This window comes from Notothenia coriiceps, unplaced genomic scaffold (assembly GCF_000735185.1).
Source record: "Notothenia coriiceps isolate Sejong01 unplaced genomic scaffold, NC01 NC01_scaffold00023274, whole genome shotgun sequence".
NCBI classification, from domain to species: Eukaryota; Metazoa; Chordata; class Actinopteri; order Perciformes; family Nototheniidae; genus Notothenia; species Notothenia coriiceps.
Window position 1 is genome coordinate 112,987 of NW_011355975.1, and position 19,692 is coordinate 132,678.

Here is a 19,692-nt window from a genome sequence, read left to right on the forward strand (position 1 = left end):
CGAGGATAATCTCAGCAGCTAAATGCAGCAGGGATGAGGGATGGAGAGCGGAAATTAAGAAAAGAAAGAGTGTGTGAAAATGCCAATGAAGGATGTACTCATAAGGGAACACTTCCAGACTATAATAGTGTGTGTAAATGTGTGACATGGTCAGAACCAGCTGCAGCGCTGAGTATCCAAGTATTGGTTTAAAAACACTGATGCACATTTCCTCCCCTGAGATTAACGACTCAGATTAGAGCTGGTGGAGAAGCTTGTTTATCCACATATTCAAATGTGCTCTAATACTCATAAAGCTATGGGCACACAGGGCAGCTGGAAGGCATTCAGAAGGATGAAAGGGGATTGTGGTCAAATCAAGGAAAAACAAGACGATTTTGGAGACTGTTCAAATGTAAGAGTTGTGTATATGTGTGCGTGTGTGTAGAAAACGAACTTGTCATGTTTTCCGGGCAGCTGGAGTTGGATCCTACAACGGTCAGCTGCTCTGATCTCCTCCTCCTTCTTCAGTATCAGCCTCTGGAGACCTGACACCCAATCATGGGCCACTGTGGGGTTTACATTCTGTACACAGGAGGAAAACAGAGATGAGGGAATGAGAAGGAGAAAGAGGGTAATTAATGGGAAGTGAGTGGGAGAGAAAGGAAGGCTTATTGTTGGAACAACAATGGGAATAGGATTAGGATAACATTACAGTTATTTACATTGGGGATACTAACATAAAAAAAACATGTCACAGCAATGAAATGCAATACATTACACACATACTGTACTTGTGAAGATGACAGGTGTGGCCTTCTGTGTGTAAATGATATTGTGCTTGTTCTCTTGCAAATCAGTGTAGGCTACACTAAGGCTAAACTGTAGAGGGATCAGTTATGCTGGAAGCAGATGTTGCCTTAAAAGAATACTCCAATTACTCATACAGGAAGGAAAGGCTTGAAAAAAGAACAATGGCTGAGTAATAGGTCGACAAATGGTCATTGTGTGGGTGACGTTTTCCTTTACAGTGCCATCACAAATGTGTCTTGATCTTTCAATCCATGGTTCCTAACTGTATGAAAGGCACTTTATTAAACATGTTAACAGTTGTCTGTTAGCATCCTTTACGTTAGGACATGTAGTGACACATGCTTGGCAGTGTACAGCTCAGTCCTGCTTCTTTTTTCCCCCATCAATCTCTCCCTCCCTCCATCTCTGGGACACACGTCTCTGAGAGCCTCTCTGTTTCTCTGCCTCCCACTCTGCCTCTGACAGGCCGACCACTGCAGCACAAACACATCTCACACACACTCATGCTGCGCTGTGCAAACTAAAACACTATCCCAACAGCACAGAAAATGTGTGTGTGTGTGTGTGTGTGTGTTATCTTTGTGTGTGTGGCCACATGATATGACAGGCTTGAATGTTGCAAATTAAGTCATAAGAGACTCGCAGTGTTCCCGAGACGAATTGCCCACGCCGGCACATTCCTCAGTTTAAACATTACATGCCTTCATAAGAGCCCAGCCCTTATGCACATCTGAGGAAACATGATCCTGAAGTTCACTGGGGGAACATCGGTCTATGTCAACTCTTGGCAAACTTCCAATAATATTAATAGACACAATATAACTATTCAACTCATATTCGTTTGAAATATGACCAAAAACAAGTAGTCACAACAAAGCTAAATGTATGTGTGATAAGGTTTTTTATTTCTGTTGACCTTTTAATATGTATTCCCTTTCAGATATAATAAACTGATAATGAAATGTGATGACATTTCATTTTGATTTGCACTTAAATAAAACTCCAACGCACAATAAAGAATATATATTTTTTGGAAATATTATTTAACCAATTATGTTATATGCAATGTTATTGCATATATTTCATATTTTTTAACACCTGAATGTCCAAACCAGGGTCCAAGGCTTGTTTATTTGTTAAATTTCCTGGACCAAAGGAGGTAGGTAAAAAGGTTACTTCTGTTACTTTTGGGTATTTTCTTCCATTTCAACTTTTGTAATGTCTGATAATATGTCATATCAGTACTGAAATGTTTTTGCTAATACATAAAGCACTCATTTTGTTTTTAAGAGTGCTATATAAATACAGTTGATGTTATTATTATCATAGAGCTGTGTTGAGTTGAACTGATTTGACTTCAACTCACAGCTTGTGTTCAATACAGTCATACAGTACCTGGTAGTTTCCTTTGAGGCTGCTGATCATGGTGGAGATCTGGTTCACCAGACTGAGGTCATGGATCAGGTTCTGCAGATCTTGGTACAGCTGACCGGGGCCCATGTACAGCTTATCTATGGAGAACACACACAAAAACATAAACAAATGTTTCACTCATACATAGCAGTGACAACAATCAAGAAGGGTGTTCTAATTTGAGCTAGAAATAATAAAAGCCTACAAAGCTGCCAGGTAGCAGGGAAATTAAGCTGAGACCTCAAAAGCTGATGTCACCTGAATAGAAAGTTAGATAAACAGGCAGCAAAGGGTGAGGCCAGTGTTGTCGGAGAAGCCTTTCAAATTGGAGAAAAAGAGAAAATCCATAAAGGACAATCACTCACAGGGAGCGGTGACAGCTCTGCAAACTTGGCAGTGATTCTCACCGAGTGCTCTGGAGTGTGAGCTTTCAGAGGCAGCACAAATATTCCATTTTGTTTGGGGAATTGCAACATCTAGTCTAGTCCAACAAGTCCAGGAATATTCAAGGGGAAACGTACCATGGAAATGAATGGGACATTGATGGAAATTCAGTGGCTTAAAAGACAAATATAGGGGTTATCTGCTAAAGTAGTATAAACCATGTCACATGCAGAAAGAAACACACCTTTTACTAAGTTATCATTAGTAGACAATTCAATGTTTTACTCAAACAATCTAATAATGTTTGCCATGTGGTGAGTAAGCTAGCTAGTAATTAACTAATGTGGAAAGATACTTTGCACATTTGAGCCTACAATGTAGTTTTGTGCAAACTTAGGGTTTGAAGTGAGCTACTATTTTAGAAAATGAATGTTTAATACTAAGTGGAAATAAGTGAACTAAAACTGTTTCATTAGCATGCTCAATTACACTACAACCCACATGGTAACAGCTAGCTAACAAGAACTAGCAGAAGGGTTTACATAAAAGTTATAAAAGGTGTACTTTTACTGCTTAAGTCTGCTACCTGCTGGTTAACTTTAAAAGCAAAAGCAATATCAAATATATTCTTTTCACATCTCTTAAGGCTCAGAAATTGCAGCAGTGTTGGCAGTGGTGTGGGCCTTACAGGTCATGAAATGGGAGGGTGCACGTTCCATGCAGAGTTTTACTTGTTCTAAATTCCTTTGTAATGGGATGCCATTAAATGATAGGGGAGTGCTCTGCTGAATGCAGTGCAAGGTTACAATTCAAATAAATGGGCAATCTTTAAACCAAAACATGCCATTAGTTAGACCTAATATTCTTTATTTATGTGTATCTCCACCATTAACTTAACTTTCCTTGAAAAATGTTCCGCCCATTTGCAACCTTAGGTATTTGCCTCTCAGCACTTGAGAAATATCCCAATAATCCTTTGTTTTGATGATTTGTATCAAAATGAAAACACTGCTTTTCCTCTATCAACTTCTTTCTCTCATAAAGATGATCATGAAGACTTTCTTGTTCAGAGCACAGGGGGAAAACCTGTCAGTTGGAAATAAATGGTCAATGCGAAACGATAGAGGTAAATCGATCAAATGTCTCAATAAACATGCACCGGGCTTTTTCCAATTAAAGCAGAAAAGCGAAGAGCGTGTGAACAAACAGTTAAACCTCCGGTGACAAATCGGTGAACAAACAGTTAAACCTCATCAGAGTATTTGGCACCAAAATGACTTTGTTTGCTTCTACCATTCTACTCTTCTGCTATTCCCTCCTTCCCTCCTCCTCCTCTTCTTCTACAATAGTCACAGTCTGCCTGGTGCTCCGACTCCATGGCAACCTAGTCCAGTGCTCTACCGAGGATCTCGCTGACTGGGCACACTATGCCTGTTTATCCAAAATCCGTGTTTGTAGGTGGTCTCCGGGAGAAATACTTAGAAATGTCTCCGTCTGAGTTTGTACACAAGTGGCTGCTCACAGAGACAGAACTTATTTTGTGTCAGCACATATGCATGAGCTCACACATAACCCAGCAGCCCTGCAGTATGAATGGGTTTTGCATTTGATTGATGTTTTTATGGTCAATGACCTTTTTGTAATCGTGGATCATGTCAAAGACACCATTCATCTTTAGTTCATGATTATTTACTTAAGATCAAATGAAACGTTTATTGTTGGAGTGCACTTCTCCCAGCATGTTTGTTTGTTTTTTTCCATTTGCCTTCTCCAGTGGAGCTGTATGGAATTTGCTTGGCTCATCCGTCTCAGTCAGGGGGTGGAATTCAGGTCAGGGCAGAAACGTTGAATAAACCTGTCATGTTTGCTCTATGGTGTGTCATGCTTGGAGCAAGTGCAACTACATCAGTCCATTCATAGCCAGTATCATATGACAGAGTGCTATCTTAGGACTAGTTAATATAGGCATTGTTGAATAAAAGAAACATGATTTAACTACATATTTTCCAATATTCCTGTGCATGATTTGAGTTTACATCAAACAGTTCTAACAATCAAACAGAGTCTAAGTTCTGCATTCTACGGTTATTTCCATACCCTGTGACCGGTGTATGATGGGGGCGTGCACTAGCCTTGCAGTGCACTTTTATCCCCCTTATACCACATTTTGCTTATATTATGTCTTTAAATAATAGGACGCTACCAAATTGACCATTCCCACAGACAAACAGGCACTGTGCATCTCGTTTAACTTCCTGAATGGCTCTTTGTGATAGTGCCAAATGCCCCTAGTTTTTTTCTTTCAAAACCGACCCAGCAGTATCAGAGGAAACACGGCAGTCATCCCAGCGATTACACACTTCCTAAAAACAAACAATTTATCTACAAATGACATACTGACTGAAAGCAGCAGGAGAATTAGACTACCTTACAGCACGGTGGTCTGATTGCTATACAGAGTAGAGAAGAGTTAAATAAGCAGAGAGACACCAGAGGGATGACGTCATGAGCTGGAGAGGCTTCTCATTGTCTTCTAGCAGACTGGTCAACAAGCTGCTTTTGGCATCACACGGTTGACTCAGAAAAACAATTGTTTCCACTTGTCAAAAGTTCCTGGACATTGCACACATTCGTATGCACACTCATATTCCCAGAGACACACACAGGGCTAAAGTTGGTTGGGGAAAATCAGAGTAAGGGGACTGAATAAAGGTCAGCAAGCTATTCTGTCAAGTATATTTAACAACTCTGCTCAAAGAAACTTTTTATAGAACTATGGCCAAATCAATTCAGATCAAATTCAACTTCCACAACACCTTATCTAATGACCCATATGGCCTTCTTCAGACCTATAAGGACAGTGTGAATGCACTTGTATCATCACATCGGGTTAAGATGCCCTCTGCAGCCCTAAGCCCCTATAGTCAGAGCAGATGTTATTCAGATCTGTCTGTGCCATCTGTATAGAGCTCAGGGAGGTATCAGAGGGAGACAGGTGGCCTGGCAGGAGATGGGTGCAATAGAGAGTGCATCAATTGTAGCTTAAGTGGAAATTAAGGGAATAAAAGGCAGATAAATGAGGAGAGAAACTTTTTTAGGGCTGCGGAAAAGTGAGAAAGTGTGGAAATTCAACATAGCAGGTGGACAGTATGCCAAAACACCTAAGAAATATCACAGTGTTTTTTTTAAAAGATAAATCTGACTGGCTGCAAGAAACTGAACATGATGTAACTGTAATGCAGAGGGAGGGGAGTGATGGTGAGAGAGAGTGCAGTGAGTTTCTCCGTGGTAGTCATTCCAGCCCACTAGCATTGGCAACAGACGGAGTGATCCTTTGACCTCAGCTTGAACGCATACCACCTTTGACAGATATAACACAGCACCAAAGCACTCATCCAGCCCAGCAGTGCGAACTGCTAACATTACCTCGGCACAAGCACATACACCCCAAAATAAATCTACATCCTTAGCATAACAACTGCAATGCTGTGACCACTAAAATATATACTTTGGATATGTCTCATTGAAGTCAGATCTTGGCTTTTTAAAGTGGCTGAGCAGCTGTTGGTGACGGGGAAACACAGTGGAAACACAGTGGAAAGACTGAAATCATTGCAGTCAGCAGCCAGCAGACCAGAGGATCCCAGAAGGAAATAATTCACATTCAGGCTGGACTGGATGGAGTGCGGGTCTGACACAATTTCTAAAAATGGCTGTGAATGTCTGGTTAGAAACAACTAACTCTGTATTCGAATCATGTAGTGAAATTACTACAGTTTTTGCAAGTAATATTGATAATTATAGCCCTGATAGAGCTTTACTTAAACACCCAGAGAAAATGTCTTAAATCCAGGTTATATAGAGTCCTGGGGCCGTATTCACAAAGGATCTTAGGGCTAAAAGTAGCTCCTAACTGGCGAATTTAGGAGAAACTCCTAAACATAATGGGCGTGTCAGTCTTACATTTAGGACTCCTAATTTTATTCACTAAGAGCAATTCACAAAGTATTTTAGGCCTAAAAGTAGCACCTAAGTTTAGGAGAGCTTAAAAGTCCTCGAGAGGACTCCTAACTCAGTAAGACCTATTCACAAAGAATCTGAAAATGGCTGCGAGACGAAATGTTTTGGAGACAATGGAAGACTGTGAATTGATCAAGAGATATAGGCTAAATCGTGAGGGTATCAAACTTGTTGTGGAATTAGTGCGGGATGCAATAACATCCCCGACTAACAGGAATAACCCGATTAGTCCGGAAATAAAATGTTTGGCAGCACTACGATATTTAGCAACAGGGAAAATGCACCTTTGCAATGCCGACGATTTAGGAATATCGCAACCATCAGTCAGCCGTGCCATAAACCAAACCATCAACGCGCTCTCTAGACCACATATCATCCAACAGTTTATCCGGTTTCCTTTGGACAATCAACAACTACACAGGATCAAAGCCAACTTCATGGCAATTGCAGGTATGCCCGGTGTGGTCGGTGCTATTGATGGGACGCACATAAAAATAATTGCGCCATCAAAAGATGAGGACGTGTTCGTCAATAGAAAGAAAGTACATTCCATCAACACGCAGATTGTTTTCATTCATCATGATAGGGGGACTTGAACGGCGGTATGGGCTGTTATTGAAAGTGTTTAAGTGCTGGAAATATGCTCATTGGATAATAGTTTGCAGGGTGCTTTTAATTGCCTCCTTGATTTAATGCAATTTACGTATTTTTATTGTTTGCTCTCTCTCTTTAACGTGCATATACAACGTCATTATCGTGGTCTGCACAAACTTGTCATCATGCGTGTATTCTGCTAACTGCACTGTCCATAACTATTTGATAGGAATACATTTCTAGCCTAGGCTATTTCCTTGTTTTTCGGTGATTTAGTGGGCTCGTTTGTGGGATGTTGCGGATGAGTTTCACCGAGACCGCCTGCTCTGAACAACCAATCACCGTACTGACCGCTTCTAAACTCATGCACGAGAATCGACGTAATCCATAGCAACGGCGCGTCACTCTTAGTTCACTCTTAGTGATTTATCCTTAGTATGAGTAGGTCTCAGCGGCTTTGTGAATAACTTTTAAGAAAAAACTCCTACATAAAATGTTTTAGCGCGAGTTAGGAGCACTCCTAGCGGTAAGATAAAATGCTTTGTGAATACGGCCCCTGGGCTGCAACTAACACTTACTTTTATTATATTAGTTTTAGATTCATGGATAAATTGGTTGGTCTACAAAATATTCCCTCCAGTTTCTGAAAGTCCAATGTGATGCCCTGAAATATCTTGTTTGCCATTCCAAAATTCAAAGATTTTCTATTCAACATCACGAAATCTCCATATTCGAGAGCTTTAAAAACAGCATTTTCTGCCATTTTTGCTTTTCAAATGAATATCAACATATCAATCAAAATAGTAAGCAATTATTTTTCATGTTGATCGACTCAATGGATTAGCTGGTCAGCTGTTGCAGCTCTAAATTACCATAGATAAATGTATCAACTAGTCATGAAACACAAGCAATTAACCAGCCAGTAGGCTCATATCCCAGAGTAAAATCCCCATGGTCTACTTGACACAGTTAACACCTCACCTAATTAAACTCACTCAACTTATCTGTCACTTTTCCTAACAGAGAAACAGCACCACAGAAAGACAGTATAGCTGATTTAAAAGAATGTTGGGTCATACTTGGCTTGGCGTTGATGACCACCTTCTCCCCAGAATGAGGTGTTGTGTAGCGGGTATTATCGGCCATGTCCTCGCTGGATCCAAACTCTAGCACGTCCACGAAGCTCAAAGGCACGCTCCACTTGAGGAGGAACTTCTGGTCGGGGGGGGCATTGCCACTGCTGCTCCCGCTGCCATCCTGGCATCTGGACAGAGCCCAAAGAGATGGAGGTCATGAGACAAAGTGGCTCTGGTTCATATTGTTCTTAACATCTTGTTTGTGGACAAAAAATGTCTCTTCTGAAAATGTGTGAGGGGAAAATATGAGTGCAAGAAAAGATGGTGAAGAGGAGAAGAATAGCATCAGTGAGGTAGAGAAGGCCAACAAAAGGTAAGATGAAATATATTTCACTCAGAGGTAGCTTGTGCTGAACAACATGTTACAATTACAGGACAGAAGCAGAAAAGCACAGAAATTGGAATCCCCTAACTCTTTGCTAAATAACAAGGTATTTTGGGTCCGACCCAATGAGGGGAAAAGCCAACCTAAGGTTACACTTATTTACTTACCATATTTCTCTATACTTGAGTTTTATTTCATTTCAGTGGATTTTAAGTACGATTTGATGGTCAGAAAAACCCCGTTACATTAAATAGTCCCTAACAAAAGGCGAAGTGAAAATAAACTATCCGTTTCTAATTCTGTAAAATGGTTAAAAGATTATAGGACAATGCGACCGGAGAGCAGCAGAAGGTGCACATTAAGGTAGACAGTAAGAACAGGTCTGGTTTAGTGGTCACTCTTACCGGATATTGGGCGTGGCACACATGAGGACATCATTGAGCAGGAAGAGGCGTCGCTCCTTCGTTTTGATGATTTCACCACGCTCATTGTAGACCGTCTCCACCATGTCGTCTGAGCGGATCAGGTAGCGGCTGCCGTTACTCAGAAGCTAAAGGATAATGATAAATATAGTTTAAGAAAATATCCTCTATACAAGGGACAGCAAATGTTACCATGATTATTCATACATTTTGCAAACTTGGTGACGTCACGTTATCAGTTTTGATCTTTCTCTTTTGTTTCAGTACCTAGCTAACAACACCAAGTTCAGTAAGGTCATGTAAACGATAAAGAGACTCAGAGTACTCCCATCTCATGTTATTGGTTCACACAACAAATATAAATTGCATCAGGATGGTTTTCTCTTGTTATCTCTGGGTATTGTAACACTCACAAATCAGTCTGGTCAGGAACCTTCGTCTCATGTTATCACACTCTGCCTTCTCCCATGTTTCTCTCATATACACTTTGCATACCAGCCTACAGTATGTGGCAGCTATCAACAGTGGCTCTCAGCAATCAAAGGCCATGAGGAACAAAACTCCTCTGCCCAATGTAGATTGTCCTGTAAACACATGCTCCCACACTAAATAACAGAGTGGGTAGCTGCAGAGAGACAAATAATTACACCTTTGGGGAAGCTGGTATTGTGTGTGAAGTCATGCGCTAAAAATACGCTATTCAGGCAAAAGAACACTTGAGAAAATGTGAAGCTCAATTGCCTGATGGCCGCCCACACTGGGACGGAGAGAAATGCCACACATATGCTAAAATAATCAAAGCTCCGCCAAAAGTGTGCACACTGAGCAATGAGTGAATCATCAACTCTAACCACTCAGGAACCAAGAACGCAGAGCTACAGCATGATACTGTACATTGAAAACTGCATACGAATGGACGTCAGAGCGAACCGTGACAGAAACCTTGTTGAGGTAGCGCTCGTTCATGGCCTTTGCGATGTGACGGATCTCGCAGCGCTGGTCGGCCTCCCTCTTCTTCTCGTTGAGTTTCTCTGCCAGCGTCTCCAGTTCAGTCAGGGCCATCTGCAGGGGCAGCCGGTCAGCGTGGCCCACTGGGGTGTTCTTCAACATGTCCTGATGAGGAAGCACAGAGGAGTCATGCTGCAGTCTCACACTGCATCCTAACTTGTATTCATGTACCTGTGTTATTCATGTTTTATCGTCTTTGCTTTTTAGTGTTTATAATGTGTTTCCACTGCACTATTTCTTAATGCTCTTAATGTTTATTATTTTTGTAAAGCACTTTGAATTGCCTTGTGGTGAAAGGTGCTATATAAATACACTTGCCTTGCCCAGTTGTTTGCACAGTAACTTTGACGGCACACATACATGTAAATATATTTAACAATCCGGAATCAAATACTGCATGTATATATGTTCATTTAATACATCTCTTATTTGAACAGTTACTTACCTGTATATCATTTTTATTGTTTCTTTAACTGAGTTAATCTTGTGTGAATCTGTACTGTCCTGTTTTTCCATCTCACTTTGTTGCTGCTTAAACTCCTGAATTTCCCCACAGGGATTAATAAAGGTTCATCTTATCTCATCTTATACACAAGGCACACATCTCAAAGTGCTTTGTAACGGTTTCCTTCATGAAAAGAAACCCTACTTTACAAGTCCTTAATCTAAATAATCTTGTCCAACAACATTGAAAGCATACCCTCTCCCACACATCCATAACATATCTATATAGCACACATGACATGACCTAAGAACCTGTGTGGTCTAAAAACGGCTGTAAAACATGTTCCTCCTTAAAGAAAGCAACCGAGTGTCCTACATTTTCTTATGTTTTCTGGAAGAGACAATCTAATAATCCAGGGCAGGATAAAAAACGATTTGAAGATTTCCACTAAGAGCATTTCCCTCACCTCCTCTCAAGGGCTTTGATTAACGTGTATGGAGCTCCCTCTGCTGTCAAATAATATACTACACTGCCTTCTGTATACTGCAGCTTGGAGCTTGAAAGTAGGACACCGCCTTAATTACGTATGCCGATATTATTTCCATGGCCTAGGGGGAAGTTCAGTCAATATTTGTGAACATGAGCTTCTCTCTCAAAGCCACACACCACAGAAGTAAGTCTCACAGTTGTGATGTAGACAATGAATAGGAAACTGATTTTGTGGACCCACAGGATGTTTGTATATGTTTTCTATTGCAGTGCTTTCAGGTTGCGAAACAGACATCTAGTGAGAGTCATTGATGACATTTCAATAAATTGTCTATGAAGCATTTCCAGAATGAATACTAGATTTAACTATACATGAGTTTTAGCCCTCTAGTTTTTGGAGTTTGGAAGACAGCTGTTCATGTTTTATAATATGTTTCGACACTATTAGACCATGAGAGAAAATGTATACATGTTGACAGAAGGTTAAGTTCCTCTATAGAATAAGAATTCATCATACCTGAAGGAGCAGAATGAACTGTGGGAATCTCTGGATGGGTTTCATCATCAGGCCGTACAAAGTCATCCGGTCACTGCTGGTCTCCTGGCGATGCTGTAGGGGGAGATGGGTTAGAATGTGTGGTGAGGAACCGGTCTAAAGATTAGAAGGATGAATAAGGCTAATATGCACGCTAGCAAGGTACAGATATCTATTTACCAGGCTAATTCATGTACATAGGAGTGGATTTATTTGAGACGTATTTAAATGAGGAAACAATTCGATATGTCCTGCATTCAATGTTATCGGCTGCAGGATTTTCAGTTTATGAATGGTTTTAACGGTGTCTGCAAAGCTTTTCTGGTAAAATGGACAATACAATTATTTAAAAAGATGTCTCTGCAAATACAATGATATGTAACAATATTTATGGCACCGTTTCCACACTGCAATGTTGTTCAAGTTTTCAATTTGACACATGAATGCGTTTTTCTCAAACCTTGAGGAATTCCAGGAAGCCAGGTTTGGCGGCACACGTCTTCCTAACCACTGCCATTGCAGTGCTGAAGTTGTTCACAAACTCACAGTAGGCATCCAGCACCATGGACTTTGAGAACTGTTGAGAAACAAAACGTTTCAACAAATTGCAGGAACCTACTGATACTGTACCAGTTTTGAAAGACAAATGATATCAGCAAATATTCTTAAAATAGGTTTCTTTTGTACAAGTTCTGTTGTTTAATTTGGCATGACAGTAGTGAGGTGATGAGGGCACAGAGCAGACTTCACATTAGGTCAAACTGCCCCTCGGATGTCATGCCAGGGTTCAATTCCCGTACAAAAACAAGGAAGTCAAGCGATTATGTTTAACATATTGGTGAACATCTTGGATAAAATGTTGAAGAATAACAGCCCCGGCTTACCGATGCAACAAAGACATCCCCAATCATTTCCAGGCTGTCCCACTCCGCCACTCGGCTCGCCAGGGCAATTTGGAACAGGAAGTGGGACTGCAGGATCTCACGCACACGATAAAAGGTCATCTTCAGTTTCCTGTCGCTCAGCAGCCTCGGCTCAAGTTCTGACAGGGGCTTCTCGTATTGCTGAAAAAGCAGACAAGATGAAATGTAAAAACAAAAACATATCAAAGTAGATTTGACATCACTGCAGCCACACATGCATACCTCTAGTATCCTTTTCAGTGCTTCAAGATAGTTCTTCTCACTCTCCAATATAGATTCCAGTATACATCTTCTCACCAGCTGTAAAGAGAAAATACCAAACCATGGCATTGTTTTTATTTAAAAGCAAATTCACACAGAAAAGAGTTACACAAATTGCGATGAAAGATGAAAGGCATTTTCGTTACCTGTTGCTGTGACAGACCCTCGGGGGCTGGACTCAGCACTGGCTCAACATTGAAGCAGTCCACCTCGATGAAGAGTTCAGACTCTTCCTCCTCAAAACAGGTCGACTTCCTCTCTGAGAGATTAGGAAAACAGAGCAAGTAAAGGACCTAAAATATATTATTGCAAATGCTATAGTGAAATGTACACTGATTTAACACAACGAGAGAAGAAGAGTTTTCTGTTTAAGAAGGACCATTATATACCATGACAGAATGACTTGGTTTTGATGAAAGAGCGTCCCTTCTTCACTGCAGCTTTGGTTTTCTCCAGTCCATCTTTGGTCCCTTCTTTAGCTGCCTTCACCAGCTTTTGCATCTTTGATGAGACAAAATACACTGTTATCTATATGGCTAAAGTAACACAAAGTAGTGTACTCCACAATGAATCATTTCAAACCAAGGTTAAGTTTAAGTTACTGTGTCTAAACGTATGGTCTAAACAAAGCTATTGAACTGAAATGAGCTACACATGAAGGGAGTAGTGTTAAAGTAGGGATGAAGATAAAAGGCAGATGGTTTAATACATGTTAACAGGAAAGTGAAGTTGAGGATGATACAGTAAATGGGACATCTAAAAGTAACAAAGTGTCCGAATACATCATTCATGTTCTTGTTCTACATTGTAAGAGATACTGTTACAACAGTTTTCAGCTACTTTGAATAACAATCATACATCTCAATATCTGTTTTCTAAGTGTACTTTCAACAACTGTTACATTCAAATATATACTGAGCTTTACAACAACCACCATAAATATCTAACAAGATAATTGCCTCTGACAGGGAAGCACATGATCTGTATGCAAACCATTCACCATTACCACCACCACTAGTCATTCAGGTGAGAGCAGGCTGAAGGTACAGAGTCACTGAGAGACGCCCACAGGGGTTAGCTAGACTGGGAGTTATGGGTTGGGACTACTTTGTCTAGCGGAGGCGGGCGAGGAGAGCCTCAGGTAGTTTACCTTCTGCTCGTGTTTCTGTTTTAACTGCTGCAGCTCTACCGTTCCCACTGTATTTGCCATTAGATCTTTCATCTTTTTCTCATAGTGATCTTTCAAACGAGTCAGATCTTCAGAGAGCTAAACAAAAGCAAAGCAGGCATTATGGTTATGGTTTTGGAAGGACCTTGCACCCTCCACAGCAAATTCACTTTCATTTTGATATACGAGGGTTTCTGCTGACCATACTCCTCCAGGAAATGTACTTTTCCAGAGGGTATGTTCATGGGATCTGTTTTTCTTTCATATATTGCGTCCACTGAAAAATAGCAAAATATAGTTTCACAACATACTGGAAAATATATATATTAAATATCAGCTGGAAACAGGTTCTTAAACCTCTTATATAAAAGCTAGCTTTACTAGCTAGCTAGATATAGTTGACAAAAAAGATCTGCCAATGACAGTTTTAATTCTAGCCAACAAAATCACAGATCAGTAAATATAATATTGAAATATAATAATGTGTAAGTGCCAGTTTCTGAGAGTTGTCACAACCACATTATCACACAATTGCTTCCCCCCTTCATTTAGACAAACTCAACAATGGTTGTTTCATGTGTAATAAATATTTATCAACACCAAACAACATTTAATTAAATCTCATTAACTTATGACCATGTTGACACATTTGAGTTATTATTTCAGTTCAATTAATTATTATTAATTCCACAAAACATTACAGTACAGCCAGCTGAAGCTAACCCAGATTGATCTCTTTCAGGGTCAAAGGAACTGTGGATTCCATAACAAATGCACAAATGAACCGTTTAATCCTAAAAAGAATTAAGCACAACTTCATGTAAACAAACACATCACATCTACATCCTAGTGGATAATGTAAAGGGTGGAAAAAGAAGACAAGCCCTCACTAATTACAAATATTTACAAATAAAATATACCCTTTTTGATTTGTGATTGTTATACTAACATGTGTTTTCTTCTGGGGGGGCTTTCCTCTCATGAAGGCGTGGGGCAAGCCGTTCTCAGTGCGACCTTCCCCGTCGCTGGCCTCGTCGTAGCTTTCAAACTCACTGGAGCTCCAGCCGTTGTCCAGGGAGCTGCCGCACCCTCCCTCGTCCCCAAACTCCACGTCATCATAGATCATCTCATCTGGATCTGTATGAAGAACAGGAACATTCAACCCAAAATACTAAAGGACACAGCCTAGAGAACCATTGATCTGTTTCCATCTCAGCTCAGTAGCATAAGTGTTATGATGTATGTAGAATAACACAATTAAATGTCATGCACTCAAATACAATAGCCTTCAAATGATTACCGTAATTTTCGGACTATAAGCCGCGCCTTTTTTCCCATTTTTCGACGCTGCGGTTTATATAACGGTGAGGCTAATCTATGGATTGTTACAGCTAACGGCCACTAGGGGACCTCCTAAATCTATGGATGTTACAGGTTACAGTCCACCACCTTTAACTCTATGGGCTCTATGGCCGGTCCGCGGACCCCCAACTTTAAGCGGCGGGTTCCAGCAGGAAAAGCTGGAGGCCGGAAAAGAGTGAGACAGGTAGCGCGCAAAAGTAAAAGTGGAACCGAGAGTGGTACGAGAGACAGAACGAGAGCAAGACAGACAGACATTACGAGAGCGAGACAGTTTGTCCCCGTACCACTGGTTGAAAACCACTGCTGTAGATCACTGCCGGTACGTGCGCTGGGAGCGCACCGTTTAAGTTTGAAAGTTGAAAAGTTTGTGTGTCTGAAACGCTATGTGATACAGTACAGTTTACACAGCACAGTACATGTTCTGTAGCTACTATTGCACTAAATGGTAACACTTGAATACGTTATGCAAATATGCAACTTGTTTGTTGAAATGTTAATAAATGGGAGCTTCCTCAAACAGCCATCTCTTTCCCGACAATCCCCTCTGTGCACGAACCCTTACATATGGTAATTAAACATTAAAACACCTGCGGCTTATAGTCCAGTGCGGCTTATATATGTACACATCATTCAATTTAGCTGCTGCGGTTTATATTCAGGTGCGCCTTATAGTCCGAAAATTACGGTACTGTTTTTGTAAAGCTTATAATGCTGATAGCAGGTTAAAGGTGTGATAAATGTACGTGGTCATTTTCAGAGCAATAGCCTTTTCCCAATGTACAACATTGTATTATACCATAATGGGTTCCTGTAGTAGTAAAAAGCTAATTTAATCAATGTATTGACTGGTGAGTTGATTGGATTGCAACTTCAATTAATATCTCAAATATGTATATTCAATACAATTGCAAGTGAAAGTAAATAATGCTGACAGACTTAAACCTACAGACAGGAAGTAAAATACTGCATTTGTGAAATGTTTTTTAAAGAATTTCACAAACCTGTGTTGGAGTCAGAGTTCTCTCTGGGCACGTCATCGTAAATCACCTCATCTGGATCTAAAGCATACAAAAAAACACTAATTCATGATTTCCCACATCACAAAAATGTTCACACAACGAGCAGGATGCAATGTAGAAAGGATCTAAAAGAAAAGCACAAACACTCACATACACAAACACACACACACACACACACGGGTCTGCTTCCTCAAAAGAACAGGGAAGGAAGTCTGGGAATTCAATGGTGTCAAAAGAAGAAGGGGAAAAAAAGCTAACAGCACCATGAAGGCAAGCACTGAGTGGAGAAGCAAGTACAGAGAACTGAAAGCAGTGTTCTATTCATGGAAACGATGCATGTATCTGTGCTCGATGTACGATTGTTGTGAATTGTTCCTCACTTTCCATCCATGCAGTGTTAGCAGGATCAGAAGCCCATTTAGCCAAAGCATCCTCTTCTCTGACAGGTGGATGTTCCTCACTGAAAACACTTGAGAACATATTGAAATAAACAAAAGTGCAACTCAACAAACGATTGTATAGTTTGAAGAGAGAAGTAGCTCTTGCATTATACTAAAAATGAAATACAAATGCAACACATTTCAACAAGGGCAAATAGACATTGAGTTCAATAGGATTAATACAAATGAAGGAGTAAGTCTTACACAAAAAAAGAACGATAAGACTTATTAAATATATAGGTTTACTGCTGTCATTTAAAAATGTTGACAGCGGCTGCATTTCTTATAACTCTACAAGCTGTGTGTACTATTATCTTGGGCGTATCATTTTGATATAATGCATATTTATTGATAGTTAGTGAGTACAGCTGAACATAAGGAACATACTTTGCATACCTCTCTAATGATAGAGGATTTAGATGTAATAAACCCCTGCTGTAGGCCAGCTGTATACATACCTGTCAACAGCGGTGCTGCCAGTCTCAACCACAGTGACTGAAGAAGGAAAGACAGAAAACTTTACAAAAAGCAACACTTGTACAACACATTACATTTTCTTGCATGTAACCCTGTTTCTAGGACCTTTGGTTGTCTAATCGAAGAACAAAAGCTGCAATGTAAATTAGAGTATGAACGTAAGTATCATTATTTAATTGAAATGTTTCTGCGTGTCCTGCTATAAGTCATGGAACCCCAAATGCTCTCCCAATACCAAGATGTAGAAACTCAGTTGTAACTGTGTTCATATGCCACTAGGGGTCACTGATGATTCCAAATATACATTATTGCCCCGGATTTAGTGACTCCATACATTTAACTTTGACATGTACCCAAGTCTAAACACCAGGATAAGATACATCCGATGTACTTTCTCAGAACATGTCATGGCAAAGGTGATAACTTTGGCAGAATGTCCTTGCTTTGTATATCATGTCCAGGACTCGCAGATTGCTTTGGTCATAGAGTTTTAAACAAGAATGATATTAAAAACTATTTTACTAAAATAAAGTAGACTGAGTATTTCATCCTGTAGTGACCTTGGTGAGATAATGACAGTGTAATCAGACTCCTCAGCATGCCAGGCCTCAGGCTTGGAGAAGCTACTGCTAGTTTTTATGGAAACCGGAAAAATCCTCGCAGCCAACTCAGATCTTTGGGGAGGGCTAAATGTAGTCCCTACTTCCTTGTGGCAAGGCTTTAGGAAAAACAAAGGCAGAGGACAGAAGTAGCTGAGACAGCGTTTAGGTGTCATAGCTCTGTAAATCTAGGTCTTAGTGCAGTGAGAGGAATCATTTCACTCAAACTAAAAAGAATAAACAGGGCCTTAATGTCAACAGAATTGTCTGTTGTTGTGGATGTTTAAAACAAACAAACATTTGTCATCATCTGATCCTCCTTTCTTAATTAGCTATTATTATTATAATTATTAAAGGAACAGTTCCCCACAAAAAAAACGAAATTACATATTTTTCCTCTATTTTACATACTAATAATCAGTCTACATCTACATTGTTGTGGTGTGAGTCACAGAGTGTTAGAGATATCGGCCATGGAGAGGTCTGCCTTCCCACCAATGTAATGGACCTTGATGGAACTCTTTTTGTAGTACGTGTAGTGTACATGTTTATTTGCTTTGCCTTGACCACTTCAAGCCATCGAGTTCCATTATATTTGAAAGAAGCAAGTTCTCTACAGCCAAAAGGTAAAACAAGTATTTCAATATTTGGGGTGCACTGTGCCTTTAAGTACTTTCAGAAGGTCCCTGCTGCAGGTTCTACTTTACCATCCTCGTCCATGGAGAGGTGTCTGATGATGACGGGTGTGGTGTAAGCCGGTGTGATGAGCGGGACTCCTGAGGGCGTAGCATAGCCGCAGGGCACTGGGACTGAGTATCCTGAAGTGATGCCAGCGGGGGTGCTGAGGATATCCTGGACTTCCCCTTCCCACTCCTTGGGCTCCACTGGAGAGGAGGGTCCCTGCTGCGGCTCAAGCTGCTGCAGTTGGAAAGGGTTGATGTCAATAACAGAGTAGGGGTTGACTTTGCCCTTAGAGGAGGACCCGGGGACGCCCTCTGGAGGGTGAGCGTCATCGAGGGACGCGTCCGGGCCTTCGCTGCCTGGTGAAGACAGGAGATACATCACAAGATACATTAGATTTCTAGAAAATGCCATGTCGGACACATTGATATTTAAAGAAATTGCAAAACAGTAATGTAACGTTTAGATGTAAAAAGAGTAATTTTCTATAAGAACCTCTAGAAAACCAAATTATTTTCATTATTGATTATTTTTACTGTCATTATTTTTCTGAACTTCTGAAGTAAACAGCTATAAAGTACTACCAACGCAACATTATCCTCTTCAAAAAAAGGAGGATATAGTGTATTAGCATTGTATTATGTTTTGTATTTATTATTTCCATATATGTATTGCTGTCATTTAATCTACTCACATACAATACTTCTGCTGATTTTCGAGTGAATTTTGGTAATTTCAATACCTATACAACTTAACCGAACAACTACAACACATTTTTTCAAAGCTTACAGTCATTGGCATTCACACATATCCAAAATGGGCCTTTTTTAAGCAGCTCTGGTTAAGGTAAACAGTTAGGTTGGAATAAGAGATGACGATGAGCGGTCAATTTGAGAGGCCAGAGAATCCAGGGATATGTTATTAATAACCAATGGAGGATTTCATGTTGATAGAAATGCAAAGGAATGAATGTGTATGTGCATGTTCAATTATGCATGCTTTACAAGGATAAAAGCTGAACAATAATTGCAGTGTTGACATCCCATGAGAGAGAGTAGAGCCTGGCCCTGCCTGCTGCTGCTGTCATTGCTTCAGTGATAAAAGCCAGACAACCTCCAGCAGCAGGCAGCCAGAGATACAAGGTGTCAAGAGAGAGACAGAATGCACCACTTGAACCTGAGCTGAAGGAGCTAGGTATC

General features: G+C 40.4%; 1 protein-coding gene across 1 annotated transcript in view; it reads right to left on the reverse strand.

Annotated features, from left to right (window-relative positions):
- Window positions 1–288: 288 nt before the first annotated feature.
- Window positions 289–19,692, reverse strand: part of arhgef10 (Rho guanine nucleotide exchange factor (GEF) 10) — a 30,552-nt gene continuing 11,148 nt past the window's right edge. The window contains exons 4-21 of the mRNA XM_010781463.1: window positions 18,520–18,852; window positions 17,195–17,231; window positions 16,677–16,756; window positions 16,279–16,335; window positions 14,865–15,052; window positions 13,898–14,014; window positions 13,137–13,248; window positions 12,894–13,006; window positions 12,709–12,786; window positions 12,448–12,627; window positions 12,024–12,140; window positions 11,546–11,638; window positions 10,029–10,199; window positions 9,069–9,214; window positions 8,283–8,467; window positions 2,188–2,303; window positions 418–564; window positions 289–315 (exon numbers count right to left, since the gene is read on the reverse strand). Of these exons, the coding sequence (XP_010779765.1) occupies window positions 289–315; window positions 418–564; window positions 2,188–2,303; window positions 8,283–8,467; window positions 9,069–9,214; window positions 10,029–10,199; window positions 11,546–11,638; window positions 12,024–12,140; window positions 12,448–12,627; window positions 12,709–12,786; window positions 12,894–13,006; window positions 13,137–13,248; window positions 13,898–14,014; window positions 14,865–15,052; window positions 16,279–16,335; window positions 16,677–16,756; window positions 17,195–17,231; window positions 18,520–18,852 (2,297 nt within the window). The remainder of the gene's footprint in view (window positions 316–417; window positions 565–2,187; window positions 2,304–8,282; window positions 8,468–9,068; window positions 9,215–10,028; window positions 10,200–11,545; window positions 11,639–12,023; window positions 12,141–12,447; window positions 12,628–12,708; window positions 12,787–12,893; window positions 13,007–13,136; window positions 13,249–13,897; window positions 14,015–14,864; window positions 15,053–16,278; window positions 16,336–16,676; window positions 16,757–17,194; window positions 17,232–18,519; window positions 18,853–19,692) is intronic.